Raw genomic sequence first — 26,553 nt, 5'->3', positions numbered from 1 at the left:
GGTATGTCTACACTACAGGATTAATCCGAATTTAGATAATTCGAATTTGGGAAACAGGTTGTATAAATTCGATTGTGCGCGGCCACACTAAGCACCTTAATTCGGTTTTAAACCACATTAATTCGGTGGTGTGCGGCCACACTACCCCATTAACTTAAACACAGTAATTCGGTGGTGTGCGTCCACACTAACCCTAATTCGAATTAACAAAATCGATTTAGGCTCTACTCCGTTCGTCGAGGTGGAGTACAGAAATCGATTTAAAGGGCCCTTTAATTCGAATTAACTGGCTCTGTAGTGTGGACGGGTGAAGGGTTAATTCGGATTAAGGCAGCTAAATCCGAATTAAAGTCCTAGTGTAGACCAAGCCTTACAGTGTGTCGACACACAAGCTGCAAGATACCCATTTACTAACTCTGCTTAAGATAGCATGCTAAGAATAGCAACATAGCCACAGTGGCTCAGGCTAGCCACCCAAGTATGTATCGCAGTGATCAGGTGGGATTGTATTCAGGCAGCTAGACCGAGCTGCTGCTTGTGCTGTCACGTCCACACTGCTGTTTTTAGCATGTTAGCTCGATTAGAGCTAATGAATGTACTTCAACCTGAGCCGGGAATTCACCGTCCAGCTGCTGTGTAAATATACACTTAGGACAGTGGTCCCCAAACTTTTGAAGGTTGCGCCCCCCTTCTTACCCCTATTCCCCGTGTTCCCCCCCGGAGTGGGGCTGTGGATTGGAGGGGGGGGCGGCGTGGACAGGGGTAAGGGGTCCAAGGCTGGGAGTGGGTATGTGGCCAGGAGCGGGGCTAGGGATGAAGCTGCAGCCTGGCCCTGGTGGGGGTTAGCAGCTGGGCCCATGGCCAGGTGTGGCTCTGCTTCCGGGCTGGGAATGGAGTCGCGGCCAGGGGCTGAGAGTGGGCAGGGCTTGGAGTGGAGCTGTAGCTTGGGCCTTTGAGGAGGCTGCCAGCCAGGCCCCAGCCAGATGTGGAGCCACAATGTGGCAGGGGGCAGGGCCAGAACAGATCTGAGGCCACAGCAGGGCTGGGTGGTGCTCCCTTCCCACCTCCTGAATGTTCCTCGATGCTCCCCTAGAGGGGTGTGCCCCACAGTTTGAGGACCTCTGCCTTAGGGTCTGTCTACATAGCTCAAGTAAGCTAGGCCACATGAGCTAACTCGAGTTAAAATAGCAGTGAAAACACAGCGATTTGGCTTTTAACTCGTCAAATTCAATCTCAAATTCCCCATAGGCTTTAATTTGAGCTGCTAATATGATTTTTAAAAGCAGCGTTGCTATGTCTTCGCTGCTATTTTAACCTGAGTTAACTGTTGCAGGTTAGCTAACCTGAGATAACATTTTGTGTGTGTGCGTCCATCCCTACCTTAAAGAAGAGTGCCACCACTGTATCATCAGTAGTCTGGAAGGTCTGGCGTCTCTAGCCCGGAGGCAGTCTGCATGGTAGAGCTGCCATGGACCCTAGAAGTCCAGGCAGCTGCTGATTGAAATTGATACGATTCTTGCCAATTTCACTGTTGCTATTCACTGAATCAGAAAAAAGGGCAAATTTTGAAATACTGAAATTTCCTGTGAAAACTGAGTTTTGGCCAGCTCTAAATGTGATAAGATTATGGACAAGGTGGTATGGCCATGGAGTCAAGTGATTTTAAAATCTATATAGATTATTTATTGTTTATGTGTCCAAAATTTGTCATTTTCTTTGTATATAATCAGAGGGTGATACTTGATCTTATCTGATGTGGTACTTTAGGAAAATTAATGCATGACTGATTTATTTATTTATTTTGCCCTGACTACTCACTTTAGGAGCAAGCCAAGCAGTTACGAAAGAGGAATTGGGAGGCTTTGAAAAACATATTGGACAACATGGCTAATGTAACATACTCTACCACTTGGTCGGAGGCCCAACAGTATCTGATGGACAATCCTACATTTGCGGAGGATGAAGAACTTCAGAGTAAGGGGTGGGGGGGAGTGGGAATCTCTTGAAGAGGGCGTGGAACTGGTTTAGTAATGATTATAAATAGTTTTTTTGTTTTTTTTGCCAATTCAGCAACTACTAAATAATGGCAGCTGCCAGCAACTTATGTGAAATCATAGGACAGGTCCAGTCCCCTGTACTCGTGGCAGGACTAAGTATTATCTAGACCATTCCTGACAGGTGTTTGTCTAACCTGCTCTTAAAAATCTCCAATGATGGAGATTCCACAACCTCCCTAGGCAATTTATTCCAGTTCTTAACCACCCAGACAGTTGGGAAGTTTTTCCTAATGTCCAACCTAAACCTCCCTTGCTGCAATTTAAGCCCATTGCTTCTTGTCCTATTCTCAGAGGTTAAGAACAACAATTTTTCTCCCTCCGCCTTGTAACAACCTTTTATGTACTTGAAAACTGTTATCATGTCCCCTCTCAGTCTTCTCTTTTCTAGACTAAATAAACCTAGTTTTTTCCATCTTCCCTCATAGGTCATGTTTTCTAGACCTTTAATCATTTTTGTTGCTCTTCTCTGGACTTTCCCCAATTTGTCCACATTTTTCCTGAAATGAGGCATCCAGAACTGGACACAATACTCCAGTTGAGACCTAATCAGCACGGAGTAGAGCGGAAGAATTACGTCTCCTGTCTTGCTTACAACATCCTGCTAATACATCCCAGAATGATGTTCGCTTTTTTTGCAACAATGTTACACTTTGTTTATGGTCCGCTATGGCCCCCAGATCCCTTTCCGCAGTACTCCTTCCTAGGCAGTCATTTCACATTTTGTAGGTGTGCAACTGATTGTTCCTTCCTAACTGGAGTACTTTGCATTTGTCCTTACTGAATTTCATCCTATTTACTTCAGACTATTTCTCCAGTTTGTCCAGATCATTTTGAATTTTAATCCTATCCTCCAAAGCACTTGCAACCCCTCCCAGCTTGGTATTGTCCGCAAACTTTATAAGTGTACTCGCTATACTATTATCTAAATCATTGATGAAGATATTGAATCAAACTGGACTCAGAACTGAACCCTGTGGAACCCCACTCATTATGCCCTTTTAGCATGACTGTGAACCACTGATAACTACTCTCTGGGAACGGTTTTCCAGCCAGTTTTGCACCCACCTGATAGTAGCTCCATCTAGGTTGTATTTTCCTAGTTTATTTATGAGAAGGTCATGTAAGACCGTATCAAAAGTTTACTAAAGTCAAGATATATTACGTCTACTGCTTTCCCCCATCCACAAGGCTTGTTACCCTGTCAACGAAAGCTATCAGGTTGGTTTGACACGGTTTGTTCTTAACAAATCCATGCTGACTATTACTTATCACCTTATTATCTTCTAGCTGTTTGCAAATTGATTGCTTAATTATTTGCTCCATTATCTTTCTGGGTACAGAAGTTAAGCTGACTGGTCTTTAATTCTCTGGGTTGTCCTTATTTCCCTTTTTATAGATTGGCACTATATTTGCCCTTTTCCAGTCTTCTGGAATCTCTCCTGTCTTCCATGACTTTTCAAAGATAATCGCTAATGGCTCAGATATCTCCTCCTTGAGTATTCTAGGATGCATTTCATCAGGCCCTGGTGATTTCTGTTCAGTTCAGATAGTGTTTTGGGAAGTGGACACCTGATGTTATGAATAATCTTTTTTGTAATGTCAGTAGAAAGGCAGTGGAGACCAAATCATCCTCTTCCCTGCTAGGTTGTTCTCCGCTCTGGGATTTGGAGCTGTAGTTGACAATGAATACCAAGTATAGCAGCCACGTCCTATACCTTGCCCTCAAGTAGACCAGGGCGAGATCATGTCTTGTATGTCTTTCTAGAAAGTGCGGTCTATGCGTCATTCTCCAGCTTCTAGTGCAGACACAATGTAAAGTGTAAGAAGGTAATTTACTGTCCATGACAAAGCAAACCCTGGCCTCCCTATGAAGACTGAGTTGGTCCCATATTAGAGAGACAAAGTGGGTGAGGTAATATCTTTTATTGGACCAACTTCTGTTGGCGAGAGAGACAAACTTTTGAGCCACACAGATCTCTTCTTTAGGTCTTCTGTGTGGCTTGGAAGCTTGTCTCTCTCACAAACGGAAGTTGGTCCAATAAAAGATATTACCTCACCCACCTTGTGTCTCTCATATCCTGTGACCGACATGGCTACAACTACAGTTGTCCAGTATTGTTCAATGATCATGGTTCTGGGAATTTATTGAAGTATTGACAAATATCCCTTATGCAGTCTTCCCTGTTTCATGGCTGTCTTTGGAAATGTGGGCAATTGCACAAGTGCTATTCTCCTCAGCCCAGTGTTCTTTATGGAAGTCCTGTATTTGTTAATGACTAGGATCCTTCAATATGAGACCAATTCTTCTGTGTAGCTTCTATCTTTCGTCACTACTGGATAATGCCCTCCCATTATTACACTTTAGTGATGAATGAGGAGAGAAGCTGCTAACAGAAAATTATCAGGTAAGAAATTTCTCAGTCGGAAATCTTTTCTTTTCTCCTTTCTAGATATGGATAAAGAAGATGCACTGATTTGTTTTGAAGAACACATCAGGGCTTTGGAAAAAGAAGAGGAAGAAGAAAAACAGAAGAGTTTGCTTAGGGAAAGGCGACGACAACGTAAAAATAGAGAATCTTTTCAGGTTGGTGAAACTTTTTAAACTTTAAAATCTAACAGCTTTCAAATATTCCAGACACTTTCATACAGTCTTTTTAAAGTAAGGGCACTAGGTTTTCTTGGCCTGTCTAAAATATACTGATAATTACGTATTTCCCCTGTGTAGTAAGTCAATTTCCCCATATAGCAATGAAAGGAGTGACACATTTTAATAAGTAGGAAAATGTAATTGGAATGTCAGAAGAGGGGATAAGGGACTGCCCGGGCAGGTGTTGTGCCTGAAATTATTTTTTAAATTGTGTTTTAACAAATTATTAGTTTCAATTTAATAGTATTTCTTTCAATCATTATAACATGAAGTATGCAAAACACATTTTCAAATATGTGAAAATGGACACTTTTATTCCATCCTATTTTGCAGTTATTTTTGGATGAATTACATGAACATGGGCAATTACATTCAATGTCTTCCTGGATGGAGTTGTATCCAACCATAAGTTCTGACATCAGATTTACTAACATGCTTGGTCAGCCTGGTAAGACTACTTCCTCTTCCAACAATGTAGAAAGTGATACAGGTACAGAGACTATAGATTTGGGGCAAAATAGAAGTGTGATGTTTATTTTCTAATTGATTTTTTAAAAAGTGCAGCTCTTTGGTTAGAGCTAGCTTTTGACTTCTCTAGTTTTTTCATTAGGATCAACTGCACTTGATCTTTTCAAGTTTTATGTTGAAGATTTGAAAGCACGTTACCATGATGAAAAGAAGATAATAAAAGACATCTTAAAGGTGAGGAAAAATGTGCTTTCCTTAATAAGAGGAACCAATATATCATTCAAATTTATTAAACTAATAATGTAACTCTTTGACTCTGGGAGTTGGGATTTCACGTTGCGCTAATGCAGTGTGCATTAGCGCTAACGTGAGAGTTCCTGACCTACCTGGTGCCAAGGAGGTAACTCTCTTGCAGGATAAAGGATTTCTGGTTGAAGTGAATACTACTTTTGAAGACTTTGTTACGGTCATCAGTTCAACTAAAAGAGCTACCACTTTAGATGCTGGAAATATCAAACTGGCTTTCAATAGTGTAAGTTTTAACATTCCCATATGTTCATATTAAGAAAATTGATTTTAAAAATTTGTTTTATCAAGGTTTGCCTACACTACCTCTTAAGTCGATGTATCTTACATCACTCAGGGGTCTGAAAAAGCCATCCCCCTGCGCGATGTAAGTCACAGCAACCACAACCCATGATATGTCGGTGGAGACACTCTCCCACTGACATAGCTTCTGCCTCTCATTGAGATGGAGTAATTGTGCCAACGGGAGAGCACTCTCCCATCAGCATAGCGCGTCTTCACCAGACATGCTACAGCAGCGCATATAGCGCAGTAAAGTAGACTTGCCCTCAGAAACTGAAATATTATTTTCTCTGCATCATTTTAGGTGTATTTTATGAGTACTTCAATAAATATGGTGTGTAAAATATGCTGCTGATTAAGGGTGTGTTTCTTGATATTGCCAGTTTTGAGAATTCAGATTGGAGAGGCAGAGTTCTTGTTCAAAATCTAAAGAACCTATCCTAAAGTACAACTGTAGAGTAGGGATTCAACAATGTCTTTGCAGTTGTAAGCTGATGCTTCCTAATGAACTTGCTTTCAATATTGGCAAGTTGTAACAATCATTCTCTATTGTGTCGGACATGGACTTCATTTGAGACGTTGAGAAAAAGAACAAAAATAAAATTTAAGGTTGACTAATGGAGCAGATAATGTAAATAGGCACAAACAAAATGGTTAAAAAATACCAAAGTTGAAATATCTTGAGGCAAAATTTTAGGCAAAACTACATGCTAATTATCACTCTTCATTACTTATGTGGATGTTACTGTCACTTGAATGATTTCACGACTTACTTTCTGTAGTTGCTGGAAAAGGCAGAAGCCCGTGAACGTGAACGGGAGAAAGAAGAGGCTCGCAAAATGAAGCGGAAAGAGTCTGCATTCAAGAGCATGTTAAAACAAGCTACGCCCCCAATTGAATTGGATGCTGTCTGGGAAGATGTATGTATTGTCACTTTTCACCTTCTCAAAAATATTGTTTGTTAGTGGTATGGTTTGCATGCAGATATTTTATGAATAAACTGTCATATCTCATAGGCTCCAGCTCAGTGTTATTCCTATCAATATAACTTACACACATGAAAATAGTTCTGTCCCATCTTTTAAAAGAACTTCCACTGAATTGAGATAATTAATTTATTTTGCAGTACTATTTTTAACTGAGGAAATGATTATTCTAAAAATATAGTTCTGAGGTGTGAAAGGCAAGCAGTTCACCATAAGTACTTAAAAATCCTATAGTGTTGGTGCTACTTATACAAAAAAGTTGCAGATCATTATGTAGCTCTTTTTCGTTTTCATAAGACATTTCTGGCAGGAAAGTTCTTCTGTGTAGATCTGTTTTAATAGCAGGTGTTCACTTTGCTCTTTATTTAACTGATTATTCTGCATCATAGGTTGCATTCTGGTAAAGTCCAACATTTATTAGTTATTATATGGATAGTATTCATACTCTTTTATAAAAATTTGTAAATATTGTCATGAAAAACATTAAAATATTTGAGCGATTTATACAGTGCCCAAAGTTTTGAAGTTAAAATTTAGGAGACGTGTGAGTACAGTTGGGTGAAACACTTTGGATCAACTGGTGACCTCTTGTATCTTTTCCTCCAATATCGTAATACAGTATGTTCATAGATACTCATTCAACTCAGACATCACATATTTTTAATATACACTTCTTTAATTAGTAAGTGGTTAGTAAAATTCCTCAAATATATACAAGTAGCAACTAGGCTGTAAATGTAATTTGTAATAAATGCCATGGAAAGTGTCTTCAAAGAATATTTAAAGTTTCATTGCTCTTCAATTTTAGAATATGTTTTGAATCAAAATACCAAAGTAATTGGTCTTAGATGTTGGCTAAAGAGACAGCTTCCTTGAAACCAATGTGAACTGCATGCACATGATCAATGATAGAACTTGACCTGATACATTGATAGGAGCACAAAAATTGTCTAAAAATTTCCAACAATTTTGCCCTCGTGCATCTCAAGCAACAGAGTAGATTTTGACAGGTCTTGTATGCAAAAATGCATGCTCTTTAACTGAGAATTAGTTGTACAAATTCACTCCAAGCTGTATTTAGCATTCAGTTACTTTATTTAATCAACTTTTAATAATTTTTAGTGCATACATGGATTTGACATCTGGGTGAATCATAAGAAAACAAGTATCAGTTGTATAGCTAAGTGTGAAGAACCATTGCAATAATATGGAAAACTTATAAATATTTTATCAAAACCCTGTTAAATATCATATTGCCTTTTCCCTGCATTTCCTTTGCCATTGCCGCTCTATCATCAAAATATCTGTCTCTTTACATGAAGTTTGTTTCCTTCACATCTGGTTCGTGAAGTGATATCACAATCTGCTGTATAAGTGTTTCAAGCTAATAGTGGTGTGTCAAATGATAGCTCGTCAAATTGTTGACTACAATGACACGGCTAAAAGAAGAGAGCTGCTGTTTCACACCCTTAGAATGATTGGAAAGAAAATGTAGGAAAAATGCATTGATGGATTGTTTGGAGGTGTTTAGCTGACTTTCTATTTATTTGTGTGTGTGTGTGAGAGCGAGCTTCAGTTTTAAGTGGGGTCAGAGCACTACTTATTTTAAGCATAGCAGAAATGAACTGTTAAAGATGTTCACTGATAGCCATTAAAAAAAATGAGAATGAATCTAAACTTTATGGAAGAAACATAGGTAGTTATCTGAATATGACAATCTTAATCTTTGGACATTTGGAAGTATGGGACACATTGTATACATGAACTTGTTGGGGTGAGGGGTAAATTCACCCTGTAGTAGTAAAATATGTTTTTCCATTTATGAAATCATGTTTGTTTTACTTCATTGTTAAACTTATATGTGTGTCTGTCTTTTTGTAATAGTATTTCATTCTGTGTTGTTCCTTTTCATATAGATCAGAGATAGATTTGTTAAGGAACCAGCATTTGAAGACATCACTCTAGAATCTGAAAGAAAAAGAATCTTTAAAGACTTTATACATGTACTAGAGGTAATTTATAATTTTTTTTCATAGCACTGTTGTAGCAGTTTTTTGTAAAAAAAAAAAACTTTCCAAAACTGTACTGAACGGTCTTATTTTGTGACACAAATATTAAAGCCTCAGTCTGAAAGTAGTGAAGTGTATTATGGTTAAGCTATTTTCATGTGTTTTATTTTTTTTATTTGTGATTGAGCTGTTTTCATCTAACTTCCCTTTTCATACACCACATTCTAAAATAGTTACCTTTTGGGCTAAAATTTTCTGAACTGTGTAGAGATGAATTTTTTTTAGCAAATTTGAATTTTGAAGGGATTATAACTCAATCTGTCTCAAGCTACAGATGGTTCATTAGGCTGATGTAAACTGCATCTTGTTTTATTAAAATTTGATTTGGTGTTTTGTTTTTTTAAGAGATTTTAAAAACAAGAATTTTGAAACTTCAAATTTGGCATAAAATAGGTCTTAATGAGCAGTACATACTTTGCCAAATTTAGGGGGAGGGCATTAAAATTAGTAATGTTTAAAAAATGCAAGACTAAACATGCATAATGGAAAACTGAAGCTGTTTCCATCCATCTTCAAAGTATGATGCTAAGTGATTCCTGACTCTTTTTTTAATGCTTGATTTTACAGCTTTAACGGTGCATTAATGGCAGTTTCTTTAAATTTAATTTTTAAAAAATGTAATGTTGCATATTAAGAGAGGTTACAAACAGTAAGATTTCAGATGTTACATTGTTTTAACAAATTGATGTCAGTGAACATGAGTGTCTCTTTTGGACTGATGCTAAGAAATTGGTCAACTTGCTTCGGATTCTTTAAAACAATTATAATGTTTGGATTATTTTATACCACAGCACGAGTGTCAACATCATCATTCAAAGAATAAGAAACATTCTAAAAAGTCTAAAAAGCATCACAGAAAACGGTCTCGCTCCCGTTCGGTAAGATCCTTCTTAGAATAATATGTGAAAGCTACATTTACAACATATTGTCTTGCAAGGTTAATATTGAACTCAGAATGTGTTGTTTAAAGGGCTCAGAGTCTGATGATGATGATAGCCATTCAAAGAAGAAGAGGCAACGCTCAGAATCTAGATCAGTTTCTGATCGTTCTTCCAGTGCAGAATCTGGTAAGATATTTTCCCCTCTCCTCTGTTAAAACAAGCCTTGTCATGATAATGTTGGGTCTTAAAGTTTTATTGATACTTACTTTTCCATGTATTTTAGAGAGAAGTTACAAGAAGTCAAAAAAACACAAGAAGAAAAACAAAAAGAGGAGACACAAGTCTGTAAGTACAGCTTTTTATTGGGGCTGTCAAGCGATTAAAAAATTAATTGCACGATTAATTGTGCTGTTAAACAATAATAGAATACCAGGTATTTAAATATTTTTGGATGTTTTCTACATTTTCAAATATATTGATTTCAGTTACAACACAGAATGTACAATGCTCACTTCGTTTATTTTTTATTACAAATATTTGCACTATAAAAAACAAAAGAAATAGTATTTTTCAGTTCACCTAATACAAGTACCATAGTGCAATCGATGTAAAACTTTAGAGCCTACAAGTCCACTCAGTCCTACTTCAGCCAGTTGCTCAGACAAACAAGGTTGGTTACAATTTGCAAGAGATAATGCTGCCTGCTTCTTGTTTACAATGTCACCTGAAAGTGAGAACAGGCATTGTTTGCATGGCACTGCTGTAGCCGGGGTTGCAAGATATTTACATATCATATGCGCTAAAGATTCATATGTCCCTTCATGCTTCAACCAACATTCCAGAGGACATGCGTCCATGCTGATGACGGGTTCTGCTTGATAACGATCCAAAACAGAGCAGACCGATGCATGTTCATTTTCATCATCTGAGTAAGATACCACCAGCAGAAGGTTGATTTTCTCTTTTGGTTGTTAGGGTCCTGTAGTTTCCACATCTTAAGACTTCTGAAAGCATGCTCCACACCTTGTCCCTCTCAGATTTTGGACGGCACTTCAGATTCTTAAACCTTGGGTCAAGTGCTGTAGCTATTTTTAGAAATCTCACATTGGTACCTTCTTTGCATTTTGTCAAATCTGCTGTGAAATTGTTCTTAAAACAAAGAGTGTGTGTTGGGTCATCATCCAAGACTGCTATAGCATGAAATATATGGCAGAATGCGGGTAAAACAGAACCGGAGACATACACTTCTCCCCCAAGGAGTTCAGTCACAAATTTAATTAACGCATTATTTTTTTAATGAGCGTCATCAAAAGTAGGCAGCAGTATCTCCCGAAAAGTAAACAAATTTGTTTGTCTTAGCGATTGGCTGAACAAGAAGTAGGACTGAGTGAACTTGTTGGCTCTAAAGTTTTACATTGTTTTTGTGTACAGTTATGTAAAAAAAAAATCTACATTTGTAAGTTACACTTTCACGATTAAGAGATTGCACTGCAGCACTTGTATGAGGTGAAGTGAAAAATACTGTTTCTTTTGTTTATCATTTTTACAGTGCAAATATTTGTAATCAAAAATAAAAATATAAAGTCAGGACTGTACACTTTGTATTCTGTGTTGTAATAGAAATCAGTATATTTGAAAATGTAGAAAAGCATCCAAAATATTTAGTAAATTTCAGTTGGTATTCTATTGTTTTAACAGTGCGATTAATCATGATTAATTTTTTTGAGTTAATCGTGTGAGTTAACTGCAGTTAATCGACAGCCCTACTTTTTATTCTAGAGCTAGCCAATGAATACACGTAATGCTCTTGCTTTTCATTTAATCTTTGAAGGTACTTGTAATCAGCCCTATTGCCTTAAAATATCATTACATGAAACCAGAGAGATGAGGAGTACTGGTAGCTTAACAATAACTTCCTGTTCTCCACACATACACTTTAAAGTAAACCATTTCTGAGGGCTCAGTTCTGAGTATTATGAGGTCTAAAGTTGCTTATAAGGGTAAATCTTGCTAGAGTGATTGCCCCCATGGCCACTTTCAGGACTGTTGTCATGGCAGCCATAGGAGCACTCAGATGGGAGTCCTTTTTTGCTCTTGCCTTATGCCAGGGATCACTCCCTCTTGTCTGTCGGTGTTCCAGAGCTATTTTGGGAGCTCAGATACAATGCTGATTGGAGCAGTATAAGAACTCAAATAGAATAAATGACAACATAGCTGTTATGTTATCTTTTTCTGTGTAAGATTCAGGACTGGTGAGTGTCCGTTGGCATGGGGAAGGGAAGTGGTTTGGGTTTACTGATAAATTATGGTGGTCACATTGCCACATAAACACAGGGTACTTTTATGTTTATTTTTGTATTTTCTGAAATTGTAAAATTTAGCTGTACTTTTTTGAGAGTGGTAGCCCTCACAAGAGGCCCTCATATGGGGCAGACACTGTTGAGTAAGGTGTGTGGCATACAATTCTGGTGATTCAACAACAGTCAGACCATTATGTGTTAACTGCCACAGGAGGGCCAGTGGTCAGTGTGAAAGCAATGTTGGTTTAACGTTTCAGTTGTATTTATTTATTTAGATTTAAATAATAAATGTTCCTATCCAAGGCTGTAGGCACCCTAGTGTAATTATTATTACCACAAAACACCAAGAGTATTCAGGTAGGACCTCTGCCAGCAGCTAGCTATAGAGATGTGGCTTTCCAGCCATTCCCCGTTCCAGGAAATACCATCTGTGACGGATTGGATCACAGAAACCCCCTTGGGAGCTGCCACCCGATGTGCCAAGACTACCCCTGCTTCTGTTTTCCCTGCCAGCTCAGGACTCCAGCCCCCTGTCTTGCTGAGCCAGACACTCCTGTCCGGCTCCAACACAGGCCCAGGGTCTGAATCACTTATCCCGAAGCTGCAAGTTTACCTAAAAACAGCTCACAGGAGTGTGCTTGTCTTTAGCACTCAGATGCCCAACTCCCAATGGGGTCTAAACCCAGATAAATCCGTTTTACCCTGCATAAAGCTTATGCAGGGCAAACTCATAAATTGTTCGCCCTCTATAACACAGATAGAGAGATATGCACAGTTGTTTGCTCCCCCAGGTATTAATACATACTCTGAGTAAATTACTAAATAAAAAGTGATTTTATTAAATACAGACACAACCCTTTGCAAAAGCCGAATTGAATAGATGACTTCTGCATAAATGCCTAATTGGTCAGGAAGCATCTAGAGCATTATGTGGGACCTGCGGGATCCCAGTCCCACTGCAAGGCTCTAGCGTCTAGTGCAGTGGTTCCCAATCTTTAACAACCTGTGAACCCCTTTCACTAAAATGTCAAGTGTCGCAAACCCCCTCCTAAAAATGAATATTTCCAGGGATTTTCTCCTTTACCTGAGTATAAATTATAAAAGCAGTGATCTTGGAAATACACATTTTTTTAATGACATGCTTATTACACACTGTTTATTATTATTATTATTATTATTATTATTATTTAAGAAGCCAACTCAGAGTTCCTCCTACACAAGCATTCAGGTCTTGAGCAGTTCAGGCAAACAACGCATGTTACACCAAAGCTTAAACTTACTGTTTTTAAAATTATTATGAAGAACACTAGCTGCCTATTTAATTTTAAAAACAGCAAAAAATATCCACCTCCCTTTCCATTTCTTATAAGGAGTCTTGAAGTTAAAATCTCCTCAGTGTGATAGATATGCTTGCTTTGATCTGCTTAGCTCTTGGAAGTCCAGGGGCTCTGGGCTGCTGGCCTATGGGGTCCCTATGGACAGCTCTGTCCACCATTAGGAAATTTTTTCCCCGAGAACCCCCTGTAACATTTCACAAACCCCCAGGGGTTCACGAACCCCAGTTTGGGAACCACTGATCTAGTGTGACCTAATCCCCTCATATGTATGATTAAAAAGCAGAAGAGTAGAGTAAGTTCTCCTCTGCCCATTTTAATTGTTGCTATGTTTCAAGTTGAAGTCAGCCTACCTATCTATCTTTTTAAATCATTTGTGTATGCATTTGTCTGTGTATTGGCTTTCTTCTGCCATGTTAATGGTATTTGGTTAGTTAGTTCTAAACAAGAACGTGTTAAATAAGCCAGTTTGCTTATATGTAGCCCAATAATGGAGCTTTGCAGAGTTTAGTTGTACTGAGATGTGTGTACACTCACAGTGCACATTATACAACATGTTAATAAAATAAATATTTGGAAGCTTGAAGAATTTTTTCCATTTGTTCATTTTATGTTCACAGGATTCACCAGAATCTGATACTGAACGAGAAAAGGATAAAAAAGAAAAAGAGAGAGAGAATGAAAAGGATAGACCTAGACAAAGATCGGAATCAAAGCATAAATCTCCTCCTAAAAAACGTCCTGGAAAAGATTCTGTAAGCTTTCTTGGTTCCATTTTGTTTGTCTGTGAGGTTTTTATTTTATTTTATTTTGGCTAAATACAATATAGTAGCTTTACAGATCCACGTAAAAATATACAACTAATTAAAGAGTAGCTTGCTAATTTATAAGCTAAGGATTTATTGTGACGAGTTGGATCACAGAAACCCTCTTGAGACTGCCAACTGATGTGCTGAGACTACCTCTGATGTAGTGTGCTCAGATGTGGATTGGTGTCTCCAAGTTCATTGTTAACTTAAGTATTTCTTGATTGGGCACTTACTGAGAATAGTCTTTTCTCAGGAAGCTGACCAACTGCTTCACAGAGGCTACTTAAAATTAAACAAGTACATAGCCAATATTCATAACTTGGAATACAAAAATGATACATGCATACAAATAGGATGAATATATTCAGTAGATCATAACCTTTGAAGAGATATGTTACATGGCATATCTAGCATAAAACATATTCCAGTTATGTCATATTTACTTTCATAAGCATATTTCCATAAAGCATTTTGGGGTGCAACGTCACATTTATTTACAGTGATTTTTATCTGTAGATGGACCTAATGTTCCAAGAAGATTTAAAATTGTTATTAGTGTATGTTTTGGGATCTGTGTAGCTTAGTAATTCTGCATGTGGTTTTGTGTAGATGTCATATTTTCATTTTAAAGCTGTATTTTAATGATTATTTATGGTGTAAAAAAACCCACCCAAAACTGAAAGTGAAGTACGCTGTTTAAGGAAAGTAGAGGAACATTTGGGTTTTGGGCCATAGTCCACATGGCTCACATATTACGATTGTATTGATATTTAAACAATATGGGATTTTTAGTCTAGAACGGGGTAGAACACTTATTTTTTTTGTCAAGGTCCCAATTTCTTGGTCAAGGTATAGTCAAGGTCGAGAAAATAAATAAAAAAAAAAAAGACTATGATGATGATAAATTAAATAAAAAAGATTTTGAGGTCCATTCGAAAGGATTTGGTGGTCCAGACTTGGCCCGCCATCCACCTATTGACTACCCTGGACTAAAACACAACAAAGACTAGATTTGATGGAGCAATCTTTCATCTCTGGGTGTAGCTGTCCTTTTCCCCACTGTTGATTTAGCACTGGTGGAGCTGCACTGGAGCTAGACCAGTGGTGGAAGAAAGTGCTAATGGAGCTAAGTGGTTCTTGGGCTTTTTGAAGGCAAAGAAGGTTGTTGAGAGCACTTGCAGGGTCCACATTTTATTATAGCATCCATTCAGAGTAACTTGTATTTTGGAGAATATATAGACTGGATTTTCTAAAGAGACTAAGGGAGTTAGGTAACTGAATGAGAAATTCTCTCAGGCTCAGCACTGTTGGCTCCCATGAGAGAGCATCTTGTAATGCTGTCAATGAGGTGTGTAGGTTGCAACTGTACCCTGTTGTTCAGTCCTCTCACAGACAGAAGTCTCTCAGAACTCTCTCTCTATGGGGAGAAGGGTGAGTACGTGGTAATTCATTAGGATATGTGTCCTCCGAGAACAATCCATTTTGGCACCTAACTCTCTTAGGCTCCTCAGAAAATCCAACCATACATCCTATGGGGTGGGAGATATATTATGTTGGGAGCAGAGACCCAAGAGTAGCTAATCTGTCAGGCCCTGTCTACACTGGGCTTTTTTGCTCAAAATCGCCCACTCTTGTTACTACTGGTAGACTAATGGTGGATGCATTAATGTAGATAGGGCTCCAGACAGCTGCTGGTGTTCGCAGTAGAGCTGTGTGAATAACTGATTGTGGAGTTTTGTGGTTTTTTTTGGGGGGGGGGGGTTGTTAGGTTTGGGGGGGGGGGGATTGATTTTTTGGGAATTAATTTTTTTTTCCCTTCAATTTTTGACAAATCAAAAAATTGGGGGGGAAATCATTTTGGGTGAAATAAAACATTTTATCTTAACAAACTTGAAATTTTTTATTTTGATTTTGACAGTTTTAAAGGGTCACTTATTTAATAAAATTAAAGGCAATTTTTAAATAAAAAATTGCTTTGAACTAAAAAATTAGAACCTGTTTCAAACATGTCAAAATAAAAATGTTTCTATTTGTTTGGAAACTGTTTCAGTAAAAAAAAAATTTGAAACTGACATCAATTTGGAAGATGTTTTAGTGTTGCTGAATCTGCATTTTTTGGAGAAAACTATGGCCCAAGTCTAGTACTAAACACTATGTTGTGAAGACCTGCTCAGAGCAGGGTTAGACAACAAGGTGGTTAAAACACAAGCTGTCACCTAGAATATTGTCTACTCCAATGCTTTCACTGTTGCTACCAATATTGGTAGCAGTTATGAAAAATTTGTGACAAGAAATCTAGTGTTAGACCCTCCTTGGGATGCTTATAGTCTGAGAACAGTTGCACACAAGTATATCGCATATTGCTCTGAGGGATGTAGGATTAGAATTCAACAAATGTTTTCATGTTATATTGCTTCACTTGTCAGTTCCTTTAAATATGGAATGTATTCCCTTGATTTGCTGGCTATACAGTAACTCCTCACTTAATGTAGTTATGTTCCTGAAAAATGCAACTTTAAGTGAAACAATGTTAAATGAATCCAATTTTCCCATAAGATTTAATGTAAATGCGGGAGGTTAGGTTCCAAGGAAATTTTTTTGGGGCAGACAAAAGGCATTATATACTGTACAGTGCTGTACTGTAGTGGGGAGGTGCCCCTGGGGCTCAGGGCTGGGGGTGCAGGGTCTGGGAGGGAGTTAGGGTGTGGGAGGACGCTCAGGGTGGGGGTGCAGGGTCTTGGAGGGAGTTAGGGTGCGGAAGGGCGCTCAGGGTGGGGGGTGGGGTAGGAGGCTCAGGGCTGGAGCAGGCAGGAGGTGCAGAGCACTTACCTGGGGCAGCTCCTGTTTGATGCAGGGGGTGTGCAGGTGGCTCTGCGCAGCGCGGCACTGCCCCCATGGCCGCAATTCTGGGAGCTTGCTCCCCCCCTCTCTCACCAGCCGGCTTTGAAGGGGAAAGTGCCGCTTCTCTCCGGCTGCTGGCTGCGCGGCTGCCCCTGCTCCTCCTGAGTCCTCCAGCCTGTGCTCGCAGGGCCGCATTCCGAAAGGGGCTTTAGAGCTGCAGGCTGGAGCCCCTAAAGCCCCTGTGTTCTGGGTGGCCCTGCCTGCCGGGGAGGGGGGGGGAGGGAGCAGCTTCCCTGCTCGCTCCCTCCGTTCCTCCCTCTCAGAAAGTCCTAAACGCCGCCAAACAGGTGTTTGGCGGCAGGGGAAGCGCTGGGAGGGAGGGAGGAAGGTAGGGGGAGGAGGCGGAGAAGAGGAACTTGTGCAATGCTCCCTTGTAAAGTCAGCCAAACGACGTTATAAGAAAGCATTGCACAACTTTAAACGAGTATGTTCCCTAATGGAGCAGCAATGTAACTTCGAAACAACGTTAAGCGGGAGGATGTTAAGTGAGGAGTTACTGTATTTCCTAATGAAGGCCAGAAAGCGGTATTGGAACACATGCAATAGCTGCTGTGGGTGAATTACAGTGTGTTCTTGTCATAATGGTTACATTTCTTTGCAGGGTAATTGGGATACATCTGGGAGTGAACTGAGCGAAGGGGAATTAGAAAAACAGAGAAGAACCCTCTTGGAACAACTGGATGAAGATCAATAAGAACATTATTTATACCAAATACATTTACAGTAGGATTTAATAAAAGAAACTGATGTCTAATTCAGGACATGAGTTCTGATATTCTGAGTTCCATTGTTGAAATAACAGTGGGTTTTAATGATACTGCATAAAAAAATGCATTCAAGTAATATCATTATGGGGCCTGGCATCAAATCTAGAAAAAACAGAGGAAATTCAGAGTTAAAGTTGAAGTTCTGTTCTTGACTTGCTAGGAAGCATATATATTCTGTACACCCTAGAGCCCTTTGATGAATGGAAGTTGTTTCACTTCTGACTCTGGGTCCTGCCTACTCTGGCCAGGGAAAGTATTAGCACTTTTCTAGCAATCCATGTCTTAAACAGTTCTTTCTGGAAAGGTGCTAAACCTGCTTTTACAGGCCAGTGGAGACAAGCTAAATTTCCTTTTTGGAAAGATTCAAAATGTAGTTTCTTGTGGTTTATTTGTCTTTGTGTGTTTTTTTTGTTTTGTTTTGTTTTTTTGGCAGGAGGAGGGAAATGGAGAGGGAATAATGAATCCATTTCTTGATTTATTGTAGTACAGAGAAGCACCAGAAACATAAATTGCTTTTTTTGTGCACTACATTACTGGCCAAACTTATGGTTTTGATAATTTGTATTAAACAAAAAATGTGACTTCCTGGCTGAGACTTTCTATGTCAAGTTTCATCTTGGAGTGAATTTTTATGGTAAAGTTTTAAACCCTTACAAATAGGTGTTTATGATGGAAATCTGCTAGGCCTTTCATTACAGTGGCACTAGAGGGCGCTGCTGTAAAATAGCCACCATTTTTATTAAAGTAAAACCTGACATATATATTAAAATGGCTGAGGGCATTATTTCAGCATTTATCTTGATAAGAAAATTTAACATAAAATCAAATGATAAATTAATTTCAATATGTTGCCTTAAGGACCTGCTGAAGAATGTACCACCAAATTTTAAATAGCAGTTGCAATATTAATGTAGAAAATCAATGTTATTCTAAACCTTTTCTTTAAAAACAAACAAACAAAAAAAAAACCTAGTATTGTTTTTAAAAATTCAGCTTCCACCCCCCACCCCCCTTTTGGTAGCCTCTGACCAGTTTTGCTTTGAGGAAAAGTTCTACTTTCCCTATTCAGTGACAAGTATTGACTACTGTGGTACACATTCTGAAACCTTTCTGATTTGAATATTTTTGTACATTTTTATCAATTATTAAATTTTGTCCTCTAGCGTGTACTGGTATTTATTTCTAGTTTTAAATACTCTGTACAGCTCTAATAGAAATAACTGCTATCTATGATTGATGGAATAAGCAACATGTGTTCACTCAATTTTTATTTTGAAGACTGTGCACAGAGTTTAGCTTCCTTTTCAGTGTATTAATCCCTTTTTCTAATACATATGACACACGTTACCAGTACATGAATGCCTAAAAAGCCCATTTAAGATCAAAGCCTAGAACTGCAGCATTCACACAGAATATTTTCAGTAGGATGGGTAAATGAGTCACACTTTTTAAGGTTGCTCTTTGAGACTGAAACTTTTCAATTGAAAGAAAATATTTGTGAGAGACATATTTGGTCTGCTATATTCAGAAGGAAATGACAGGTTTTTTTATTTAAGAATATTCAGTATACACATCTAACATAACAAATGCTAGTCATCCATCACTACCTAACATACCTGTGAATCACTCCTTACTGAAGAATACCTTATACGACTTTTGCCAAGGTAGGGTTTGAGGTAAAGAATTCTAATAAATTGTATTTTATATATAATAAAATGTTTCATGCTAAATATCCAAAAAACTGCAAATGAACTAAAATGTTGGCAGTGGGACTGTTCCATATTTCTGCACCATGCCCAGCAACTATTCAAAGTGTGGAAAGTTGCAGGTTAGTCTGTGTGTCAGGAATTGAGCGCTGATCATGGGTATATGGCTATATAAAATCAGTTAGATTTTAAATATATATATTTTGCTAACCTTGTAAAATTCACTTCCCTGTGTTTATATTTTAAAAAAGCAAATACATTGGTATTGTAGCAATTAGGTTAACTCTATAGTAAAAAACAAAACCAAACACACCATTTGGGGGTGATAGTACGCAGTACACAGTTCATCATGTCTAATATTTGGTTTTACATTGACAGAGATTTGAGGAAATGTTTAAAGGTAGCAAATTAGTTTAGAATTTTTGACAGGTAATAATGGTTTTGAAAACACATTAGAATTTGTGTAAAATACTTTTATTGCCTAGCATAATTTACATGAAGAAACATGTTTCTAAGTAAATATTACTTTTAAAAGGTTTGTCTTTATTTTTCCATTAAAAATAAAAAATGTAACTGTAAATTATTCTAATGGAATGTATCTCTTTTGTATTTCTCAATCAGATCTTGCAAAAACCATCCCAATAGGAAATACAATCTCATTTAAATCCTGTTTTGGCAAGGCACAGCTTGTTTTCTAATCTTGAGGGGAAAAAAGTATTTTTCTCCTCCCTCCCTCAAAAAAAGTTTTGCAGCCTCATGTTTTTCAATGGATGGGACTGCTCCTTCCTTGTGTGATAGGAAGTGTTCTGCCCCTGGGTATTTCTGTCTACTCAAACAGCAACAACAAAATTCAGTCTGTCTTTTTTCCTTCTCAAAAGGCACCACAACCCCTTGATTTCAGATTCTGTAGTTGTCTTGAAATTAAAGGGATTACTGGCAAAATAAATTTAGTTTTCCTTTTATTAATAATGCTATTGATTACTAAAACAAAGAATGTTTAAAATACTAATCAGTGTTTGATTTGCAATTTGTCTCTTTTGCACAATGCTCAGGTTGGACTGAAAGTTAGCTTTCCTGTTTGTAGTCCGTTTCACTTGAATCCCAAGCACTAGCTTTAATGGTGTGGTGCTTGGGTTGCATATTCTGCAAGGCTATCTTGAATCCACCCCTTCTTCCCATTTTGTTTTGTATTTGTTAAACCCTTTTCAAAAATTTAAATCTAAGGTTTGGTTACAAGATTTGTTCTCTTAAATTTGAGCTTTGCAATATTTTGTTAAATTGTGTTATCACTTACGCTGCTTACTACATTTATGGCATAATTTATTCACCACCACCATAAATAACTTGTCTGCCATTTTATTCTTCTTATTAGATTAAATTTTGCTGCAGAAATATTGTAGCACATCTATTTACACACATCTTTTATTCTTTTGCAGTGTATTTCTCATAATGAATTTTTGCCTGGCATCACTAAAAATCTTCTTTTGAGATGGGGGAAGAAGGGAAGGAAAAAAGTCATGGGGGTAAATTATCTGTTTAGGTGTTGTGATTTTTTTTTCTTATTCAGATATTAATTAAATCTCTTCACAGGATATAGATTGCTGGTGAGGGAGCTAAGCCTTGGTAAATACAAACCTTATATTCAAAGAGCAGCTGGAACTATGCATGAAAGTGCTGAGAAAAGCAAATTCTTTTTCTTTTATATGACTGTGTCTCAAGATCTATTATCAATTGTACTGCAATAAGAAATGCTTGTTAATCAAAAGGTGTAGGATTTGAAATGTTTATCAAGGAAGTTAGACCAGGGTAAGACTTATGAAAATTAGTGACTGATAAACAAAAAACTACCTTACATTTTTACTTATGGTACACCTATATTGAAAAGTAGAAGTGCTTATAAAATAACCATATTGTATATTGATTATATTTCCCAGAATAGTAATGTGTCCTTACTATAATCTCATTTCCTTGTTTTAGAGTACAGTTTTGTACTTGGGTTAAAAACAGAGGAGGGATAGCTCAGTGGTTTGAGCATTGGCCTGCTAAACCCAGAGTTGTGAGTTCAATCCTTGAGGGGGCCATTTAGGGATCTGAGGCAAAAATCAGTCTGGGGATTGGTCCTGCTTTGAGCAGGGGGTTGAACTAGATGACCTCCTGAGGTCCCTTCCAACCCTGAGATTCTATGATTCTATAAAGCAGTACAACCCCATAGCACGAGGCAGTTAGATTGGAAATAAGTTATGCAGCTAGAAGGACTTTATACTAGTTTATCTACAAGCATACTAGAGAATTGTATACTGCTTTACTATATAGTAGATTCTATACCAGGGGTCAGCAACCGTTCAGAAGTGGTGTGCCGAGTCTTCATTTATTCACTCTAATTTAAAGTTTCACATGCCAGTAATATATTTTAATGTTTTCAGAAGGCCTCTTTCTATAAGTCTATAATATATAACTAAACTATTGTTGTATGTAAATAAGGTTTTTAAAATGTTTAAGAAGCTTCATTTAAATTAAAATGCAGAGCCCACTGGACCGGGGGCCAGGACCCGGGCAGTGTGAGTGTCACTGAAAATCAGCTTGCGTGCCGCCTTTGGCACGTGTGCCATAGGTTGCCTACCCCGATCTATACCTATAGAGTTAAAGGGGTACAAAATCTGTGTAGATCAGACTAAAGACAAATACTGCCTTAGTCACTCTTTCTTTTTACTTTAAATATATTTTTTTAAACTCTTACATTAAAATCGACAGATTTGGGATCTCTTTGCTGCAAGCCAAAGAATGTATATTTTTTGTAAATTAAAAATGGAGGCCCCCCTCTCCCCCATTCACAAGCCCTAAGTGGAGATTTAATGAGGTCTGAATGGAGGGGTGCGAGGACATGGGCTAAGAGTTTGTAAATGTTAAATGATATGGAGGGGTTTTGTACACTATTACTCTTACTCAGAGATTCTGTGTTTTGAGAGGAAAATGCTGTATGAAAAGTATTCTAGGAACTTCCTCCTTTGTTCATTGATCTTGGGACTGTTAGAGTAGAAACTTTTCTGTGATTATTGTAATGCCAGAACCAGGACAAGAGGCTAGATTTAGCAGATTTAACTGAATAGTTTACTGGTGAATTTTACTTCTGCGTAAACCATGGTTTTTTTTGGACAGGATATTGCAGAAGTAGTTTCTGAGAGTCTTCAGTGGCAAAATGCAGGTCTTGTGACTTAATATTACCTCCACTCTCTGTTTTAAAAAAAAAAAAAAAAAAAAAGTGGCCTCTGTTCATCATATTTGCAGTTGCTACAAAAGAGGAGATATGTTTTTTTCAAGCCATGAAAGGACCCAAGAACTTTGTATTCTTCCAACCCAGCCAGGGTCCTAAGAAACTGTTGTGTGGTAGAAAAAATTGGCAAAACACACTCTTGTGAAAAGGAGTTCTAAGGTGAAGAACACAGAGAAAATGGTCTTAATTCCTTCCTGGTGTAAGTCCACTGACTTGAATGGAGAAAATTAGCAATGTTCAAGGTTTCTAATGAGTGCCTTGCCTCCACCTGCCTTGACTTTATATTGCCTATGTTTAATAACATTAGTATGGAAAGGGGACCAATCATGGCTTCACAGAGTGGAGTGCTGTGTGGGTGAGATTCCTTTCCATTTTTGCCATTACTATTATTTGTCTGGGAAGCTAGGTTAAGCAGGATTTGTTGTGCAGTGTTTCTCGTCAAAACAAAAATACAGAATCATAGGATAAGAAACCTTAGGTTTTGCAGAAAGTTGTGGCACAGGGCAGAAGCTGGTGAGAAAACTTGGAATTTGTAAAACCCCCCCCCCCCCCGTCTCTGTTGATAAACTGCAGATATCAGACAATTATTTCTGTAAGAATAAGTTGTTCCATCATCATACTCATGATCCATTTGCTAGCAAGCTCTGCATAAAATAGTAGTATAAACACACCAAAGAACCATGGATTATCGTATAGTAGTGTAAATAGTTTATTTGATCATATGCCATGAATAGACCAGAAAAGTAACATGAACTGCTTTTATAAAACACTTCTAATATTGCTAAGAAGCAGGTCTATTACTAGAAAAACATCAAAGAGAACATGCCAATATTACAGTCCACTTGCATGGTAATATTTGCTGTCTACAGTTAAGTTATAAAAATGCTTTTGAGTTTACAAGTTTGACCCATTTGACTAATAAATGTACTTAAATTACGTTGCCAAATTATTTTTTCTTATACAGATTAAAACTCTTTTGTCACTATCAGTGAAGAAAGAGGCAATCTTGGCATGTTCTCTTTTGCATGTCAAGTACACGTTGCTGTAAATGAGACAATAGGTGGCAGTTTTAATGTAAACTTTCTGTAAATAGGGAAGCGGAAGTCAATGTGGTAACTTTGAGCCCCAAACTGTCCATTTAGTTAAATATAAAAAACAAAACTATAAGTTAAAATAACATTCAGATTGTATAGCACAGGCTGATGCATTTTTTTTAAACAATATTTACAATATTACCCAGAGACTAAAGTGGGAATTAAAGAGAAGTGTAAAAACCATAAAAAACTGCACCAATTTTGTAGCAAAATATCTGTACATTTAAAAACAGATTCATATAACTACACATTATTCAAGGAAAATGGGACCTTCACCAGTGGTTCACATAAAGCACAACATAAAAGAAAAGAAATTCAGTGGTTAAATACTATACAATAAATTTTACAATTAACATACTGATGCAATGCTACCAGGAACGGTAAGCCACAAGCAAAATGTATCTTCTCTGAAAGTACAAATTTAGCATTAGTCCAGTTCTTGACTTTGGAATAGATCAAGTGCCCTGCCATTGTAAGATAAAATAAAATTCCATTATAACAATAAATTGATCTGCACCAGTAGCACTGTGTTTATATTTAAAATATTGCCAAGCCTAATACAATAAGCTCAATTTTAAAGTGTAAAATGCAATATATAAAATAACTAAGAATTTAGAAGTTGGGATGCATTTGAACAACAAATGTCCCTTTGTATTAAGTGATCAGAACTCGATTGTCAAAGGAAAAACATACTTACTGGGTTACCATTCTTGCTCAATGCAGATGCAAGTTTAAAGCTTATAGATGGGGTATTAAAATCCTCTCTCAGCAGGGCACAAGATTATTTCACTGAGTTAATAACTGAACCATAATGGTCCTCAGAAATCCTAATACTGATTAATGAGATGTTAATATCTTAGTGCTAATTAATAAATACACTTTGTTATTCAAAAGCTGCCTCTATCTGAAGAACATAGTAAATGAGTCTTATACAACATTCTTGTTTCATAGATCTTTGCAATGCATTCATACCCTCCCACATTGCACACTGGCATATAAAAAGCAGAATCTGAACATGAAGAATAGTTCATGTTCATTTGATATAAACCTTGTGTTCACTGAATTATGTCTTTAACACATCTTATTTGTATTAGTCTGGGGTTTGTGTATGGCTGAAAGGTACAGTTCATTTTGTAATTACTTCCCCCTTGCACATGGTAAGCCCTTATATATATAAAAAGCTAATAAGTGCAGTTGAAGCTCAAGGTTAATTCCTTAGCGGACAGGACAGGAATGCATTGAAAAGCTTAAGTCCACAGCAGATTGCATCCAAGTATTACTTATTTACAACCTGTCAGGAAATCAAGAAGGGCCACTGAAGACCAATCACTAAATTTCATGTAACAAAAAAAAAAAATCATGTATTTTACATTTTGGTTAAAAATACTGAATAATGTGTTGGTGTAAAAAGATACCCAATCAAATCAAGTCCTATTGCTTTGATTAATTTGAGCAGGTACTTCAATTTTAGGCACTTGTTAGCTATGGTTGAGTAGAGAGCCCATCACTTTTACGTTCCTATGCATTTTCTATGTCTTTTTGAGCTCTTTAGAAGGTAATTTTACTGTATTCAAGGCTATAATTAAATGGTAGCACATATAGTTCACATGGACAAGGTATCATTCAAGCACACGCTCTACTTTTCACATGCAAATCTCCAGCTCACATGGTTATTTCAGCACCATTTACAGAGCGTAAGTTCTGATCATCAAAGCGTCGCCTAACGCTTCTCCTTACCGCATCGGCTCGTCTGTATGGCTGGTTTCTAAGATCTGCAAAAAGGAAATAGGATATCAGAAACAGGTAAATTAAATGTCCTTTGTTTAGAAAAGAAAAAGTCCTTCTTGCAGCCAATCAAAGCAGCTTGTGTAGAAAGAGTAAAGGGCCTTTACACCCATTGAGAATTAAACAAATATGATTTGTCCTTATTAATAAACACCAAAAAAGGTAATACTGGTGGTATTCTTGTCTAAATAGATTCATGCTGTCAAGTTTTAAGTTTTTCTTCTGATTAGCTGGAGATTATAACTTTATTTTTAATAAAGTGATTGTGAAAGGCAATATCAATTGGAATCAATAGAGCCGAAGTAGACTTTTTTTTTAGATGTAATCACTAGAATCATTGCAATTTGATCAGTAAATTTTTTTCTGAAAGGGGCTGGAAGCTGAATAAAAACTCAAAGTAGGATAATGTTTTAAATTGTTCTTTCCAAAGCAAGAATGATTTTATGCCTTCTATACGTCTATCTTTGGGGAGAGGGGAGCATGGAAAAAGTGGATACTAGACAATTACTATATGGTAAAAATGTAAAGGTTCTATTTTGTTCCATTGCTACTAGTCTGACGAGGATCCAAAAATATTTTCCCACTTGGCTGCAGCCACACAATGATGACTTCATGCTTGCATGAGCAGCTAAATCTCCACCCATTCCCAGTGAAGTCAGAAATTACATCTGTCTTGATTGCCATTTATGGAAGTAGGCCTCTTGGGAATGACGACTGGGGCTCTACTGAGCACACTCAGTATGTCCCTTGATATCCTAATACGGGGGAAAGTTTCTTCTGCCAGGGAAGAAAGTTCAGTGAGGCTGGGGCCCTTTGCATATCTTCGCTTACATGGCTTTTCGAAGTCATGGCTGGGTTAGTGTTTTGTTTAAAGGCAGCTCCTGGATCCC

The 26,553-nt window shown here is 37.6% G+C and overlaps 2 protein-coding genes across 6 annotated transcripts in view; one reads left to right on the top strand and one right to left on the bottom strand.

Moving 5' to 3' along the window:
• Positions 1 to 19,045, top strand: part of PRPF40A (pre-mRNA processing factor 40 homolog A) — a 48,815-nt gene extending 29,770 nt beyond the window's left edge. For 2 of the 5 annotated variants that reach the window (XM_024209127.2, XM_024209123.2), the window contains exons 15-26: positions 1,824 to 1,974; positions 4,508 to 4,641; positions 5,038 to 5,194; positions 5,303 to 5,406; positions 5,588 to 5,704; positions 6,543 to 6,680; positions 8,663 to 8,758; positions 9,607 to 9,693; positions 9,786 to 9,882; positions 9,980 to 10,041; positions 13,951 to 14,085; positions 17,642 to 19,045. In XM_024209127.2, coding sequence (XP_024064895.1) covers positions 1,824 to 1,974; positions 4,508 to 4,641; positions 5,038 to 5,194; positions 5,303 to 5,406; positions 5,588 to 5,704; positions 6,543 to 6,680; positions 8,663 to 8,758; positions 9,607 to 9,693; positions 9,786 to 9,882; positions 9,980 to 10,041; positions 13,951 to 14,085; positions 17,642 to 17,734 — 1,371 coding nt within the window. In that variant the 3' untranslated portion in view covers positions 17,735 to 19,045. The remainder of the gene's footprint in view (positions 1 to 1,823; positions 1,975 to 4,507; positions 4,642 to 5,037; positions 5,195 to 5,302; positions 5,407 to 5,587; positions 5,705 to 6,542; positions 6,681 to 8,662; positions 8,759 to 9,606; positions 9,694 to 9,785; positions 9,883 to 9,979; positions 10,042 to 13,950; positions 14,086 to 17,641) is intronic. The other 3 variants (XM_024209126.2, XM_024209125.2, XM_024209124.2) reach the window with 3 other exon arrangements.
• Positions 19,046 to 23,477: 4,432 nt separating this feature from the next.
• FMNL2 (formin like 2) overlaps positions 23,478 to 26,553 on the bottom strand; it is a 278,340-nt gene continuing 275,264 nt past the window's right edge. The window contains exon 26 of the mRNA XM_026647487.2: positions 23,478 to 25,650. Coding sequence (XP_026503272.1) covers positions 25,541 to 25,650 — 110 coding nt within the window. The 3' untranslated portion in view covers positions 23,478 to 25,540. The remainder of the gene's footprint in view (positions 25,651 to 26,553) is intronic.

The sequence above is a fragment of the Terrapene carolina genome, unplaced genomic scaffold, assembly GCF_002925995.2.
Source record: "Terrapene carolina triunguis isolate 2854851 unplaced genomic scaffold, T_m_triunguis-2.0 Scaffold62, whole genome shotgun sequence".
NCBI lineage: Eukaryota > Metazoa > Chordata > Testudines > Emydidae > Terrapene > Terrapene triunguis.
The sequence above is the reverse complement of the archived record's forward strand: the minus strand, read 5'-3'. Positions and strand labels throughout refer to the sequence as shown.